Source organism: Schistocerca cancellata, chromosome 2, assembly GCF_023864275.1.
Source record: "Schistocerca cancellata isolate TAMUIC-IGC-003103 chromosome 2, iqSchCanc2.1, whole genome shotgun sequence".
Lineage (NCBI taxonomy): Eukaryota > Metazoa > Arthropoda > Insecta > Orthoptera > Acrididae > Schistocerca > Schistocerca cancellata.
In genome coordinates, this window is record NC_064627.1 from 417,244,694 (window position 1) to 417,262,774 (window position 18,081).

General features: G+C 37.3%; 1 protein-coding gene across 2 annotated transcripts in view; it reads right to left on the reverse strand.

Annotated features, from left to right (window-relative positions):
* LOC126161862 (aladin-like) overlaps window positions 1-18,081 on the reverse strand; it is a 74,288-nt gene that overhangs the window by 40,812 nt on the left and 15,395 nt on the right. For both annotated transcript variants that reach the window (XM_049917978.1, XM_049917979.1), the window contains exons 3-5: window positions 8,494-8,644; window positions 7,859-8,064; window positions 4,709-4,868 (exon numbers count right to left, since the gene is read on the reverse strand). In XM_049917978.1, the coding sequence (XP_049773935.1) occupies window positions 4,709-4,868; window positions 7,859-8,064; window positions 8,494-8,644 (517 nt within the window). The remainder of the gene's footprint in view (window positions 1-4,708; window positions 4,869-7,858; window positions 8,065-8,493; window positions 8,645-18,081) is intronic.

The window sequence follows — 18,081 nt, forward strand, 5'->3', positions numbered from 1 at the left end:
CTTCACACTCATTTCCCTTGTATAGCTGCTCTATGTATTCCTCCCACCTTTCAACTATACTTCTTTACCTTGTACTGGTCCATCTGAGCTCCTGATAATACATACAGCTGTTCCTCTTTTCTCCCAAACACTCTAATTTTTGTAAATGCTACATCTATATTTCCCCTATTGTACAAGCTGTAGCCTTTCATTTGTCTTGCAGGCATTCCTGCACATTGTGTCAATCTTATTCTTGAAATGCCTGTATTCCCTTCTGCCTGCTTCATTTGCTGGATTTTTATATTTTCTCCTTTCATCAATTAACTTCAATATCTCCTGTGAAACCTACTGATTCCTACTAGGCTTTGTCTTTTTACCTACTTGATTCTCTACTGCCTTCACTATTTTAGCTCTCATAGCTACTTAATCATCTTCAACTGCATTCCTTTCCACTATTTCAGTGTAACATTACCTAACACTTCTCTAAAACTTTCAACAACATCTCGTTCTTTCAGTTCATCCAGGACATATCTCCTTAATTTCCTATCTTTTTGCTATTTTTTCAGTTTTGATCTGCAGCTCATAATAAAAATTTTTTTTTTGTAAGAGTCCATATCTACAACTAGAGTAGTCTTACAGATTAAAATGTAGTTTTTAAATCTCTGCCTCATTATTATAGAACCGATCTGTCACTTTACAGAGTCGCCATGTGTCTTCCATGTTTACTACCTTATTTCATGACTCTTCCACTAAGTGTTAGCGATGATTAACTTATGCTCTGTGCAAAATTCTGTCAGGTAGGTTCCTTGTTCATTCCTTATTCTCAGTCTACACTAATCTACAATTCTTCCTTCCCTTCCTTTCCCTATTATTGAATTCTAGTCACCCATCACTATAAACAAATTTATCTTCCTTAACTATCTGAATAAATTCTTTTATCTCATAATTTTTTTTTCAATCTCTTCAACATTTGTGGAGCTATGTGGGCATGCTCAAAGGTAATGCCTCCAAACTTTTTATGTGAAAACTCAAAGCATTTAAAATAAAAGAAACATTATTAACACTCTACATCTATATTTTCCCTGTCTACTTATTTATTTCTCAACACAGCAAGTCCTACAAGAAATCATTTTCTTTATACTACCACTGCAGAATGTTTGATATTGTTGATGGAGCCACCTCACCTCAGCTTATAGCATTTCATCACTATCAAGTGAAGACCTCGAATGTGCTCTTAAGTTTTTGAAGCAGATGAAAATTGGATGAGGTGAAGTTGGGACTCTATGGAGGATGACTGATGACATAGAAAACATTATGTATTTGTATGTCCATACTCGTGATTGAAGATCAGAGGGACTTCAGCTGTTCACTTACGTAAAGAGAAAAACAGCCATTCTTATGATGTCATTTATTGTGTGGCTAACAGTTTCAGTGCTTCAGTGCACCGTATCCAGGCCTTAGCTGATGCTGAGAGGGTTAACAGCATCTGTATATATGATTTATCAAAGGGCAGCATCTTTATAACTAGTTTTCGCAGATTAGCTGTAACCAAAATTTTGTCTCCGAGTTGATAATTGATGGTTAGAGAGAGAATATTATGGTTACAGTTAACCTGCAAAAACCATTTGTAGATGTTGGCCTCTGATATATCTTATATAAGGATGGTGTAAACCCTCTTGCCATCGCCTAACACAAGAAGGTGGTGCACTGAAGCACTGAAACTGGTAGCCATACAATAAATGACATCAAAAGGATGGCCATAGGTGTTTCATTTCTTACATAAGAGAGCACATGACGTCAGATTATTGTAGATGTCGCAGCACTTGCGTGTAGTCTTGCAGTCTCATACTGAAGGAGAGGGCACTCCATGTGTGGACAAACTCTTCGAATTCAAAACTCGATTCCAGTTCTCACGCATCGACATACAGGTGTGTCCAAAAAAATGTAGGTACTATTTGATAGTTAATATTATGCAACAAAATGGCATATGTTACAATTCTCACAAGGGGGACAGGGAGGAGGGAAGTTATTTTGTGTGTTTAAAGTGACCTCCATTACCAGCCAAACAATGTTGATGCTGTAGTATTGTTGACCAACTATGGCTGACAGTGTTGCTAGTGTGATAGCCACACAGGACGCCTTGATGGTTTCTTGCAGCTTGTTCAGTGTAGACTTCATTTTTCATGGTCCTCCACAGTTAGAAGCCAAGAGGTGTAAAGTCCGGAGGCTGTGGTGGGTATTCAACAGCTCCTCTTCAACCCATTCATACTCCAGGTCGAATTTCATCCAAGTAGGCTCTGACATCTTTGTGGTATTGAGGTGGAGTGTCATCCTGTTGTAGGTAGAATCTTCCAATTTCAAACACTGTTCAGATGGCAGGTAAAATCAATGTTTGCAGCATATGAAAATACACCTCACCAGTTACGGCACCTTCAGAGAAGAAAGGGTCAGTCAAACTGCACAATGACAGACCACATCACACATTAACACCCAGTAGATTCACATGTTTGTCCACGAGAACGTGAAGATTTTCAGGAGCCCAGTACATGCAATCGTGGTGGTTTACAGTACCATTCAGCTTGAACTGCTCTTCGTCAGACCAGATAACCATCTCTGCAAACGGTTTATCCTCGCAGAGCATGCCTTCAAACCACCAGCTCCATCTTTCAATCAGGGTCGTCTTCATTCATAGTGTACACCAATCTTGGAATGTACACTTTCCACTAAGCAGTTTTTGTAAGCTTGATTGGCTTACCTCACTTTCACATGCACCCTGGTTCACAGATTTTTGAGGTGACATAAAATGTTGCAACAAAGCTGTGCTAGAGGCTGGATTTCTTGATGTTTTTGGTTGGCCAGATCTCTCCTTATACACATCCTGAACAGTATCAAAATGGCTCTGAGCACTATGGGACTCAACTGCTGTGGTCATCAGTCCCCTAGAACTTAGAACTAATTAAACCTAACTAACCTAAGGACATCACACACATCCATGCCCGAAACAGGATTCGAACCTGCGACCGTAGCAGCAGCGTGGCTCCAGACTGGAGCGCCTAGAACCGCACGACCACCGCGGCCGGCTCCTGAACAGTATCGTTGACTTCAAATTTAGCCTGGATATGATAAATTGTTGTGTGTTGGTGGCTGAGTTCTGTACACATTACACCATTGCTGTGGATCTCCATCAAGTTATCGTACTTCCAGTACGGCCTCACATTGCTCAAATGACAATCTTACAACATTCATTGCTGCACTGTCATTTGCTGGAAAGTGCACACCAAGATCTGTTGAGAACACTGTGGACTATACTACAGTGTAAAATTGCAATGGTATGTCATTTTGCTCCAAAGATGTTAACTATCAAAGACTGTGTGCATTTTTCTGGTCTCCTTTGTAGTTACGTTGCATGCTGCCACGTTACGCACTACAAATCGGAGACCTCTAGCAGAAGAGGCTGCAAATATGTATACATGAAGAATAAAGATGTAGAATGTTAATAATATTTGTTTTATTTAAACATAAGAGTTTTCACACAAAAAAACATTCAGAGAAATTATTTTCAGCACACCCTTGTAGTTGGCATATAAACTCATATTACTAAGGTAGGTATTGGCTTTGTATCTATATTGGTTAAGATAATGCATTCACTATGCTACTCATAGCAGCTTACATGCTTTCCTACTTCCTTATTCATTATTAGACCTATTTCTGCATTACCCCTATCTGATTTTGTATTCAGTAACCCATACTCAACTGACAAATGCCCATGTAACCAAGTATGTTAATGTGACTGCTTCTGGGAAGGAGAGATACGATGGGCCCACATCAAATCTGCCCAATGGACTAACGAAGAGAGTCAGTGTGCCGATCAGTCTGGATTTGGTTTCCATGCAGTTTCCCATACCCTACTAGGTAATACTGGATTTGTTCTCATGCTCCGCCTCAGATACACGCTACGCAAACATTTAGAACTCTTTTGACACATGCACACAGAATTTATTCTATTCACAGACATATTAGCGTGCACTGCTTCTGTACTGTGAGTGAATAGGAAACTGATAATCTTAGCTGTTTGGTCTCCTAAAACACTTCCTCAGCGACAGTGTTCGCCTACATCCTGTTCATCCTGACACTGAACTTCACTAATTCTCAATATATCTACTTCAACCTACCCATTTCCCTTTTTAAATTCTCTAACCCACCTACTCAATTAAAAAATCTAACATTTCACACTCTGATACACAGAATGCCAGTGTTCTTTTTTTCTGGTGATGACATCCTCCCAGAGATCTGAATGGGGGATTATTATACCCAGATGGGGTATTTAACCATAAGGTAGATCTGCAAGTACTCATGAAAAATAATGGTTGTAGTTTTCCCTTGCTATCAACTGTTTGCAAAACCAGCACAGCAAGACCACATTGACTAATATAACAGGGCCAGATCACTCAATCATGCAGACTGTTGTCCTTTTCAACTACTATGAAGGTTCCCCCTCAGAAACCTGGTTTGTCTAGCCTTTTCATAGATATCTCTCCATTGTGGTTGCATCTACAATACGGCTAAATGTATCACCAAAGCAGGGAAGTCATTCCATCTCGGCAAGGTCTGTGGTTCATGGAAAGGGGGAGACTACATGTTATGTTTGCACAAAAATAGTTTTGGCAAATAAACAAACTACAACAGGAAAGGATATATGATGTTAACCTCTCAAATTACTTTTTCTTACCTGTGGGCTCCAGGCAACACTAGTAATAGGCGAATGGTTTGGTCTTTCTAGAAACGTAGCACAATTTGCAGATAACCTTGTAACAACAGAATTAGGGTCTATGTGCCAGACATAAACACCAGCTTCACATCCGACAGCAAGTTCCGATGCAGATAAGGGTCTATAAAATCAAATCAGAGCTCAATTATACCACACAAGAAAAATCAAAATGTCAACGCACCCACAATCCACTAACTTATCGGTGACACTCTAGAAATAAATTAAAAATGATTTCAAAAGTTAATAATTATACCAGTGAAATTTTATGATACTTAGTTTTTGGAATATATAGTGATTTCTGAAGTAGTGGTTAGGCTGGGAGATAATAGCAAAGCTGAAACAACTTAAATACAGTCACAATTGTTACACACTTTTGGCACCTCTTTCAGGATACATTCTAATTTCTAATGTGCTGCTTAGGATTGGATCTAACCACATAACTAAAATTTAAAAGCACATTCTGCTCCTTATCATGTCTTACAGAATTATATTTCATTATACTGCCTCACATCCACCACATTTAACTTCATTATGACATTTACAGAATGTAATTCTGTCACTGGGTCTGCCATCTCTTATAATCAGTCAACACCAACCATCATTGACTGCTCTCCAGTACTTCACAGTTTTCTTCAAAACCCATTTTTTGGCACTGATAAATCAAGTTTTATGATTTGTCATAGATATACTTACAGCAGGCCAATACAGTTTGAAGCCGTATACAAACAAATAACATACTTCAGGTCCAGGCCTTGCAATCACTTTTGCACATCTGATTAAATTTTTCATGTGCACATCAAAACTTTTGAATACAAGTGTCAACTAGAAAACCAGACAAAAAATAAAAATAAAAAAAGAAACCAGAGGAAACTGAAGCACACTATAATTTTGGATTTTTCACTAAAAAGTATGAACTACCAATGTGTTAATTGTAATACCTGTGCATTTGCTTAAAAAATATAATTCACACAATTTACATTTTCCTTCAACACGCATAATTTTTTAAAGTCCCCTGAAAAGTGTAATAGTGTTCACTGGATGTACAATTGTGTATTTAAGCAAATTAGTTTCCTAGCATCTTACAACACCATCTTTCAAAAAACATAATATGATAATCACTTGGTGATCAGTAAAACCAGTAATAATGTAACTTGTGTACTTTTAAGCTGAAATATTCAATTAAAATTGAAATAAAAACAATTTGAGATTTGATTTGTATGGTCAACAGTTATCACATGGAGAATTTAAGTTACACAGAAGTGCCTAATATTGTGTAGGGCTCCGCGAGCACCCAGAAGTGCCGCAACACAACATGGCATGGACTCACCTAATGTCTGAAGTAGTGCTGGAGGTGTTTAAACTCAGAAGAGTGTTCCTGGAGCCACTCTGTAGCAACTCTGGACATGTAGGGTGTAGCATTGTCCTGCTGGTATTGCCTACAAGTCCGTCAGAATGCACAATGGACATGAATGGATGCAGGTGATCAGACAAGATGCTTAAAAACATGTCACATGTCAGAGTCGTATCTAGATGTGTCATGGGTCACCTATCACTCCAACTGCACATGCCCCACACCATTACAGAACCTCCACCAGCTTGAACAGTACCCTGCTGACATGGATGGTCCACAGATTCATGAGGTTGTCTCCATATCCGTACACGTCCATCAACTTGATACAATTTGAAACTAGACTCGCCTGGCCAGGCAAAATGTTTCCAGTCATCAACAGTCCAATGTTGGTGTCGAAAGGCCAGGCAAGGCATAAGGCTTTGTGTCATGCGATCATGAAGGCTACAAGAGTGGGCCTTTGGCTCTGAAAGCCCATATCAGAAATGCTTCATTGAATGATTCACATGCTGACACTTGCTGATGGCCCACCATTGAAATCTGCAACAATATGCAGAAGGGTTGCACTTCTGCCAAGTTGAACGATCCTCTTCAATCATTGTTGGTCCTGTTCTTGCATGATCTTTCTCCAGCTGCAGCGATGTTAGAGATTTGATGTTTTACCAGATTCTTGATTTTCAGGGTAGACTCGTGAAATGTTCATGTGAGAAAATCCCCACTTCATCACTACCTCGAAGATGCTGTGTCCCTGTCGCTTGTGCGCTGACTATAACACCACATTAAACTCCTTTAAATCATGATAGCCTGCCATTGTAGAAGCAGTAACCGATCTAACACCTGCACCAGACACTAATTGTCTTATATAGGTGTTGCCGACCACAGCACCGTATTCTGCCTGTTTACATATTTCTGTATTTGAAGACGAATGCCTATACCAGTTTCTGTGGCACTTCAAAGTAAAACTGTGGAACAGATGAACAGAATGTCTATCATCTTTTCAGTCTATGGAGATCTTGCAGGAAGCAGATCTCTCAGAGTACAATCTATAGTGTCTCAGGACACTCCAGACTGTCAACATAAAACTATGTGAAAATTGTGGCAGCAGCAAGCAAGAAGAAATAAGTAAAAGGAAAAGTGCGTGGACTGCTCCAACAGAAGCAAAGTGCTACCTAAATGAGCATGGACCAAAGACAGAAAGTATGGCTCGGTGAATGTAAAGTAGTAATACGAAGTTACATTCCTTTAAAATTTCTCAGATGAAACAGAAAAATGGCATTATTATAAGCTCCCCAAGCTATATTGATTTCCATCTTACACGCTGAACTAAATAATTCTATCTATAAAAATAAAGATGACTGGTAGATATACACTAGACAATTTTACAACTTTGCCTTGGCTCTAAAACAAAATTAAAAATAAATTAGTCAATAAAAGTTCATATTACATCACCTGCAAAATATTTTACAACAACTCAATGTAAGACATTTATATTTCTGAATTACAAGTGGTACCATTACCTTAGAAACATCATATTGCAATAATTTTAGTCATATTATCTTTTGGGAATTTCAATGGTTTAAGTCTAGTAGAAACAAATATTCTCTTTCTTAACACACTTCTGTCTGGATAATAAAAGAAAATATTTGTTAATACAGAACATTTAAACTTTTTTTTACCTTGATGACATGAGTTTTTCAAAATTAAAGAGAGAGGTTCTAATAGCAAGTACAAGAACAAGAAGAAGCCAATGGACACAAAATTACCTCCATGCCAGAGATGAAATATTCTTTTGATTCTTATATTTGAGGAAAGGCTTATGCTTTGAACCTGCAGTGTAAATATGTACTGAATCATCACGAACTGCAACAGCTAGTTTTGTGCAGTGTGGGTGCCATGCAAGACACCTGACAGGACTGCGACTCCAGTCTCTTGTCTGAGACACAGCAGCAATCAGATTTGTTCCACTCTCCTGCACATTAAAGACAGAAAAAGAACAAAAGTGACTAACAAACTAAATACTGCAAATGTATAACACCATTAATTAACAAATCAGATAATCATGTATTAATTACACACCAAGATCCTTTTCTTTCTTATTCTTCTTCATTCAAATGAGATTCAATAAGTCTCTGCCACATTTTTTAACATTACTGTGATTAAGTGCAGTTTTTTGTAACAACATAACCCAAATCAGTGGCTCAAATACAAGCTATGAAGTTAATGTCTGAAAAGAATTACATAATAGCGTTGCCTACAGTACTCCAGAACAAACCTTTTGTTGTGACTTAAAAAATTAATTCTACATTTTAAACTCCAGTCAGTTTTCTTAACAATTATAACAACATTACACCCCTGTGCTGAAGTTAATAAAAGCACCACACTATTCAGGTAAACTCACAGTCAGACGTGGGTGAAAACGATTTCTGAGGCGAATTATAATATCAGAAAGTTTCAGCATACTTGATGCTGCATACCGAACCGTGGGGTGTATGTTTGGGTCATTTTGGTCCGCCATCAAATTTAATGCCTCCAATAGTCCATGTTCATACCTGTAACAAATATTGACCAGATTAATTGCAGTGCATGAATACTGTAAGCACTCAATATCATTCTGATTCCGAAATGATTAACATTAAAAAATTGTATCATTTGATTTCCTTGTCTTTCTCCCTCTTGTTTAATTCTGTTTCCCTTTTCACCAAGGATGCACTTCCCTATTTACAGGACCACAATAAACACTAGACAAAAATAATCAGCATATGGCTGCCTAAGATTTTCATTAACTGGAGATCTCAAATCCACAGTTTATTTCCTTTATCAGTTTACAGTACGGAAAAAGTAGTAGTCCAGTAGAAAAATTAGTTAGAACGGAGTAGTGAGGGAACAGTTGGAAGGAGGGAGGGAATACGTAGCAAATAAAAGAGAGAGCCTATAGTCAACAAAGACACTCCACACAGAGATATCGTAATGTAAGGAATGGAAATTATGACAAATGATGTTCCTCCAGACTGTTAAGTCTGAGGTAAATATGTAAACAATAATGTAGGAGAGATGGTCAAATAATAAACAAAGAGATGAGGTCTTTGCTTAGTTAAGTTTAGTACAGGAAACATTCAATAGCCTGTACTACTAATAATATATAATAATGTGTTAATCTGTTATGATGCCAATATATCATTTACTGCATAAAAAGATATGCAACTATGCGTGAGGAATTTTCAAATTTATTCCTAGAAATATTTGCCCTATTTTTGCTCTAAAAATACAAAAATACAATATAGCACCACCCTTCATTATACGCCATTTAAGACCAAGTCTGGATCTCTCGTGAGGAAACTTCACAAATTTGTCCTCATATTTTAAGGGGAAAAACATTCAAAATATCAGCCTAAATAATTAATCCAATGTGAAAATTTGGGCCATGATTCTGGTAATATGCAGTTATGATATTTTGCATGTACAGCATTTAAACATGCACATACACTAATTGTCACTCGCTCTGTCCCACTGCAGCCGCTTAATGCCTGAATGTTAAGTACTGTGCAGTCGAGTGAGTAAGAAGTTTATGAAATACCGTTTTGAGATTCGTAGCATGCTTTGTTCATTATGCCCAAGTGCACAGCTTCTAACCTTTGATTGATGCCAAAGATCTCCTTGCTTTGATAATTTTTATGTTGCAATAAATACACAAATGCAGTGTAAATGAACATGTCATAAAAACAGTGGCATTGTGCCATTTAATTATTAATATCCCTTTGTGGATTATTTTCTTTGAATTTTCAAACTGGTGCTGTTAGAGTGAAGTGAATTTGTAGAAGATGGGCTGTTCTTCAATGTAACTGGCAAGATTAAACTGTAAATGAAAAAACCATTAACTTCATTTCATAATAATCCTTCAGTTGCTTAGGTTTATTCATTTTGATTTTAGGTACATATATAATTGCAGAATATCAGTACGAGAACATCGTTAAAATAAAATTGAACATATATGTGGGTCAGGTTGACACATTACATACTCATTTTACTTACTATTTTTTGCATAAAATAATGTGTTTTTGACCAGGATTTCAAAACACAATGGGCAGACATGACCACTGCTACCCCTTCTCTTCTCACAAATAGGAGAGCTCTGGTTGTCACTCCAGTGTACAGTACTTGGCATTCAAGCATTAACTGGCTGTAGTGGTGTTACGAACAACTGTTACACACAGCAATTTACAAATTGTATTTTCAAGTAATTACTGGGTACTATCAGAGATAAGATCTACATTTTTGTGAGAGATCAATTACTGGAACAGATGTCTTGCAAGTGTGCTTTTTTTTCCTTCTTAAAATATGAGGCCCATTTGATTATGTTCCCTTGTCAGTTACCTTTACAGTGCCTGCAAGACTTCATCACCAATTCAGTTTCTTTTTTTTCCTTCTTAATTTTCTTTCAGTATTTTGTCTTGTCTTCAATTATTGCTTAAATGTGCAGTTACGCCTGCCTTTCAATTTTTCTCAGCATTGATCTAATACTTTTTTTTTTCAATTTTTGTGATACCTTCATTTTTTTACTGATTTTATGTTTAATATTTCTTAGTCATATGTGCATTTTGGCCATATTGCTGTCTTTTAGTTATGAATATTTGTATTTATATCGACTTTCTATTACAAACATCTCTCGAGTGAAATGTGGGCTCCATCTTGTAACCTTACTCTGACTTCTTTTTTAAGGCGATTTCTAGTCCTGCTTATTCTGTTGGTCTGGCGCCTGGGAACAAGCATCTCAAAAATAGAGATGCTGGCCAGTTGTTCATTTGCTACTGTTGTGTGTATCTAATGGCAAAGGGCGGAAGGATGGTGAAACAACAAGTAGGTAACAAGGTGTTGGACATCCACATCTCATCACAGAATGTGAAGCTTGTCGGCTTGTCTGCTCTGTAAAGCAGAATAGGTAGCAATCTATGACCAATCTGAAGACTAAGTACAATGCTGGTGGAGGCACAAATGTTTTGGAACACACTGTTCAGTGCACATTAATGAACATGGGTCCCCCCTGGGGACAACCCATGAGTGTTCCCATGCTGACCCAGTGACACTATGAATTGTGACTGAAATGGCCATGGGATGATCAATATGGACCAGGGATCAATGGAAACGCGTTGCCTGGTAGGACGAATCACATTCCTTAATGCACCAAGTCAATGGTCACATACAGATATGCCAACATCCAGGCAAATGATTGTTCTGAACATGAACTATGCCATGGACACAGCCCAGTCGGGCAGTATTATGCTATTGGGAGCAACATCCATAACATATTTATTGTCTGTGGGTGGATAAATAAAATAGTAAAATAAATAAATAAATTCTGCTTGGGCTTCCATTGGACCTACAGAAGTAATCAAAGGCAGAATGACGGCATTTAATATAATGAAAATCAGCTAAGTAACAATGCCCATCACATGATCTTCACAACATACTATGTCGAAATTTTCAACATCAATGTGTTCCAAATTGTTTAGACTTTTATGAACTGTTGATACACATTTTAATATGACATTTTCTTCTGCATAAGATTATCGGACATGCTTTTCAGTGACTACATGAGTAATGTATTTCCTGCAGTCGAGCTACAATCTCTAATAGACATAGTTAACAGTGACATATCAGATGAATTCTCACTTTAAAAGGGCATGTTGCAATTCTTCTCTTGATGAACCACATAACCTGCCAGATGGAAGACCAAACATTCCTTTGCTGAGTTGCTTTCAAAAATCTTCAGTGACAGTTGTGTATTGGTTTGAGCTTCTGTGGCAATAATTGGAACACGCACCATTTTCTTAATTCTATTTTCCAGTTCCAAACTCTCAGTTCTTTTGCTAAAAAAGTCTTACTAACGTCAACATGTGGCTTACATATGATATCAACAAAAATTACAGGAACATGCACAAACTGACACAATGGGTGATCAGAGATCACATAATGCGAAATTACAGGCAAGTGAAGCCTGACTAAATTTTGTCGTCAGAAAATAGCTGAATTCTTTTTCTACATTTATTTAGGTATTATAAACTACTTTTAGCAATTACTCTAAGTTCATTTTATTGGCAGGATGACTATAGATTTCATTATTGTTCTGTGGGTGTCTGCATTTTTGTACAATGTGCTTTAGGAAAAAAAGAGTAAGGTGTCTCCACTAAACCATTCATATCCCCTATGAATATGGATGTTTCTCATGTGACAGGATTAGCCGTTATTTCTTGAAGCCCAGGGTATGCCCAATTTTCATGTATGTTTATGACAAAAGAATATTAATAATCCGTTATGAATGATTCCATCAAGTGCCTAACCGCAAGGCACCCAAGCGTGCTATCTCATACCCCCCAATTACACATGCCCACACATGCTTTTCCTCCCTACCGGAAGGTCATGCCACAGTGGAAGGAAAATAAAAACCACATGCAGCAGTCTCTCTCTCTCTCTCTCTCTCTCTCTCTCTCTCTCTCTCTCTCTCTGTCTGTGTGTGTGTGTGTGTGTGTGTGTGTGTGTGTGTGTGTGTGTGTGTGTGTGCTTTTACTGTAAGTTATTTTGGAACGGGCTATTCTCTGTTTATTTTGTAATCACAAAACTTCTAGTTTGTTACATCTCAATGATGCTTTTTAATTATTGCTGCATCCAGTACAAGTTCAGCCTGTACACTTTCTTGGGCAGAAGAAATACTGGCAGACACTGCAGTTTCTGGTGACTCTGTGACATGACCTCTTTTACACTTTGCTGGAGATTTTCTTTCTGTAATATTTTCAATAGGCTTTCTTGGCAAACTGAGATTTAAATGAGAAAGAGCTCCTGCTTTTAGAAACAATTTTTCTCTTGAAATTTCAACCTGCTTACCGTTGATGATAAACAAGTCTGCTTTCTTTACAGTTTCCTCTGTGAAATGAGAATTTTACACAAAACAATTGAGTTAGATATCTGCCTTTTACAGAATTTCTCTCAGCCATTTCAAAAATTCTATTTGAGACCTGAGACTTTACTTTCTCTGTAATTCCATCTGCAGGTTGGAATGAAATGTGGGTATTTTTTTTTTATTATCCTCTTTTAAATGTAACTAGAAGATCTAAGTTACTTTGTCACCACAAGCTTTGTATATTCAGTGTTCATATACAACACTGTAAACAAAAACACCACTGAGAATTTCAACAGACTTACCCAATTAAATAAAATCATCCAACATGAGTCTCTGTCGAGAGATTTGTTTACAGGAAAGCCACCTGCCCTATATTAACAGTGTTAACAAGTGGCAAGACAGTGCATTTCCTCCGTTCTATTTACTACTTCCAACACCATAAACATATGTACCTCAAGGCCAGGATTGTGGTGCAGTAGTTTGAGGAGCACGACACTGAACATGTTTATGTCTTGGCCACCAAATTTGCCTGATCTGAACCCAATGGAACACATCTGGATCTGGGGGTGCCATTGGGCACCAGCTCCATGTCAAAAAACCACCAGCTAGTAATTTATAGGAGTTGTAACAACTGTGCTTAGACATCTGGTGCCACATACCTCCAGAAACAGGGCAAGGATTTGTCACACTCATGCCATGCAGAATTGTTGCTGTATTGCATCGAAAGGTAGAAAAACACTATCAAGCAGGTGGTCACAACCATCCAAAGAGTTTAGACTGGTTTATTCCTGGATTATAAGTGATGTCATGGCAGTAACCATGGTAGCAGCTAGAATTAATAACTGTAAACAACAGATGTGCATTTGATCAGTCAGTTGTGAGCAGGCAGTGTTAAGCAGTGGACATGTGGTTGTAGTGTGGCAGTTGTTGTGACACAAATTGCAATGGAGCAACATCTCTAAATCGAGTGTTAAAAATATTCTACATAATATTTTAAGAATAGAATACCACATGCAAAGCATGTCCTCCACACTTTCACACCTGAACGAAAAACAATCATGTATTGATATCGGCCAAAACTTAATTGAAATGCAAAACACGGACAATTCTTTTCTGAAGAAAATGATCACAGATGATTATCAATATGAACCTTCCACAAAAAGACAAAAGATATTCACATGAAGGTCATCTGACAACATTCAAGCTAATGTGAGATGCAAATAGAACAACATCCCAAAGACAAACTTTTCTGACCATTTCATATGCTTGTATGAATGTTCTGTGCATTGTACCCAAGCAGGGGGAGACTATGTAGCATAACTGAAGCACTGAAACTACTATCTTAAATTTGCTTTATTTTTTTATTCATCCAGTTTTGAAACTTCTTGGACTAAAGGATTACCTATAGAATATTCTTTTAAGGAATAGAAGGAACTAAAGATATTATTCAATTTTTAAATTTTTTTTATTACCTAAGATCCTTCAGATCAGTGGCTAAGTTGTAAATGACTTTTGTATCTACACAGTTCACTTTTATTTGTTTCATGTTAACACTGATTGAGATACAGAGTAGGTTGTTATTCTTTCTAGTGATAGATATGTTGACAGTTTGACTGACTGGTCACATTAAATCTCATAAGTGAGTAAATGTACTGTAGAGCTGTTGATGCCATGAGCAGCTGTTAAAAAATTCCTGCTTACAAGATGTTAGAGGCTAGACACAATATAAAACCCTTATTCTAAGAGACTAAGCAATTAATAAATTGCATGAAGCTACCTGGCAAGATTAAAATAGTGTGCCACACCAATACTCAAACTCGGGACCTCTGTCTTTCACGGGCAAGGGCTCTACCAATTGAGCTACCCAAAGCATGACTCACAACTGATCCTCGAAACTTTATTTCCACCAGTACCTCATCTCCTACCTTCCAAACTTCACAGAAGTCTCAGTCCGACACACAGGCCAGGTAGTTTCATAATACCACGTTAGAATTTAAGGTCTGTATATCATTTTCACTTTAAGTACTTTTCAATACCCTCACCCAAATAATTTATCAAGTGGATTTTATTTATCCATATTTCCTCACGTATTACTGTTAAAGGAAGTCCCGATTTTTTGTGATACCAAATTAAACAAAACATATTTTGCTAGCTTCAGAAAGAACACAGAATCAACTCCCAATTTTCTACAATGTGTCACTTACTTCTCCTTGTATTCAGGCATAAATTTACATGTAACAACAATGAAAATGAGCATGGCTGACCAACAGCAACTTCGCACTCTGAGTATACACTCCCCCAGAACTGCTTAAAAAACCATTGCGTACCACATTCCTATGACCATAATAATTGAGTATTTCTAAAACTATACTATGAAAACCACTTGTCAGTGCTTTAGACTAGTTGCACAAAATACCAAAACTGTTTTGTGTATCTTTCCATGCATTGATTGCATTTTGCGATTTGTTAGTCAAAATTCAAACTGCGATAAACTGGAAATTCTATTTTGGGAGTGTTATGCAACTGCTCTTGCATACAGGATTCTCATCAGTACCTTAATAATGTGTAAACGATGATGATGATTGGTTTTGGGGATGCGCTCAACTACACGGTCATCAGCGCCCATACAAATTCCCAATTTTTACCCAGTCCAATGTAGCCACTGTCATGAATGACGACGACGATGAAATGATGAGGACAACACAAACACCCAGTCCCTGGGCAGAGAAAATCCCCAACCTAATAATGTGTAAAATTGACAGCTGGTTACTGATATATCTCTTACACTCTTATTCATAGAGGGATTCAACAATGGTGTATTTAAACATGTCTGTGCACGCATGGATGACACATCTGCAGTGACAAGCAATCTTTGACTAGTATGTTGTATGTATTAACAAGGGAATGCCCCAATATGACTAGTAAAAGCCTCTTCTGAAGCTTTTTATGCATGAAGAATACATCAAAAGAAACACTATATCAAAATTTTAGCTGCTAAGATAAACTTTAAAAAAAAATGTTGAAAGCTGCCAAAATAATAAGTAACCATGTGGATGGCGAAACGTATACCCCTCACTTTAACTGTAGCAGACAGCACATGTGCAACACAGTAAGCACATAACACAGCCCACAACAGCAATTTCTCAAGAGAATTCATTTTTCATTAGTAGTTTCACAGACACAGTTATTCACAGTTACTTTTTGCTTATATAAGTGTTAAAAATGGAGGTAAAACCGAATTAATTTACTCATATATGCTTCCTAATAGCATCTATCTTTGTACAGGTTTCAGAGTTTCACAATACCATGATATCAAATTAGTTTTGAACCCCACAAAGTTAGAATAAGAAGAATGTGGTTTGCAACTGAAATCATCTACTTCTCCTGAAGACTTACATATGAGTTGTTAGTTAATTTCTTGGGCATTCGTTCGAATGATATCGACATTTCATTAGGAATTGTGCAAACATTAGAAGAAAGAGGACATAACTAATGATTCCATAAATTGTGGTTCCAATGATGATTGTTGTACACCTATAAATCCACGGAAAAAATACAGTACCTTCCTATCCCAAAGAAAACATGGAGAGTTTTCAGTGACACAGGAAGGCTGTAAATTTTTTGGTTAAATGGCGGAGGGAAAGAAGTTTAAAATTAAGTTGTCAGCAAAGCCAGTTTCATTCTGTAAACTCTGAACATGAAGTGTATAAATGGGAGAAAGATTTACGTGCAGTACAAAATATAGGCCAAAATGAAACTTGCAAAAGTGTGAAGGAAAAACTATTCAAAAGATTTAGAATTGCTTATGACAGTCTATGCACAGTTACCAAGAGAGATCTACTAGACTAGGCCATCTGAATTGCAAGTAAGATGAACATTACTGACTTCCATGCTTCTTCAACTTGATCAAACAGATTCAAAGAATTATAAAGAAAAGGAAGTACCAAAATTATGGAGTTTACTTATGTGTAGAAGAGATGTCATTAACAGGTACTACTATACACAAATTCATTGTTTCTTGCTATTCCCCAAAATGCTCTGTTTAAAACCAGCCAGTCAGATTTCATGCAAGAACCGAGTGCAAACTGCAGATTATCATTTCAAGTGCAAAGAAGGGCAGACTCACTTGTGCAGTCACAATGAATGATATGACACATTCGTATAAAACAATGCCAGTGTTAAGTTTCAGTTTTTTTTATGTCTTTCTTAAGGAAACTCAAGACAAATTAGAGCCAAAACTTAAAAAAAGACTGTTCAGTTACAAAAATCTTGTAATCGTTGCAGCAAAACCTTGAAAAATTAAGAAAAACACTTTTCAATACTACATCTGAAATGTCTTCTTACCAGGTGCAGAAAATAATTCATTGCTTTTGTTGGACTTTTGGCCTGGACATAACAACACCCAAATAAATTTGGATTCCACCTTGAACTAAATGTAAGTCTGCCCCTCAATAAAGAAATTTTTCGACAGTGTAGAGCATTTTCCAGAAAATTATTGGACAATATAATTTCTGATAGCACTTTGTCCTTTCAGGTTTAGAGCGAAGAGTAATGTTAAACTAGATCATTTGTGCGAATCTGATCAAGTGTGCCTGGCACACAGCATAACATGCAGAACAACAGCCATGACCAGTTGTTACTCCATCCCAGTTCTGTGTAACTGAAAACTAGTAATTGCAGCATATCATCTATACAGTGAGTAGAAACCTATTTTTTCCTTATTTGATGATATTCCAGTAACATATCAGTTTTTCCAACTGGCTATAGCACAATTTTCACAGCTTTCCCAGTTGTTCTGACTGTTGCTCTGCACCTGCTTAACATTCCTGCCCACACTATAACAACATTTGTCCGAGCCAGCCGAACAGTCAGCAGCAGAGTGCACTGATGTAAATAAACAACACACAGCCAAAGAGAGCAGCCCACTGTCTTACGCTGTCAGCAATGGTTCACTGTATTCCCCCACTTTATTCCTTCTCAATACAAGGGCCTTAGTCTCAATTTTAATCAGCCACATAAGTCCAGTTAAGGTGGTCTCATTTATGATCAGTAGCATCTGAGCTGTGGACTCACCCTCATCATGAAATTCCAAGA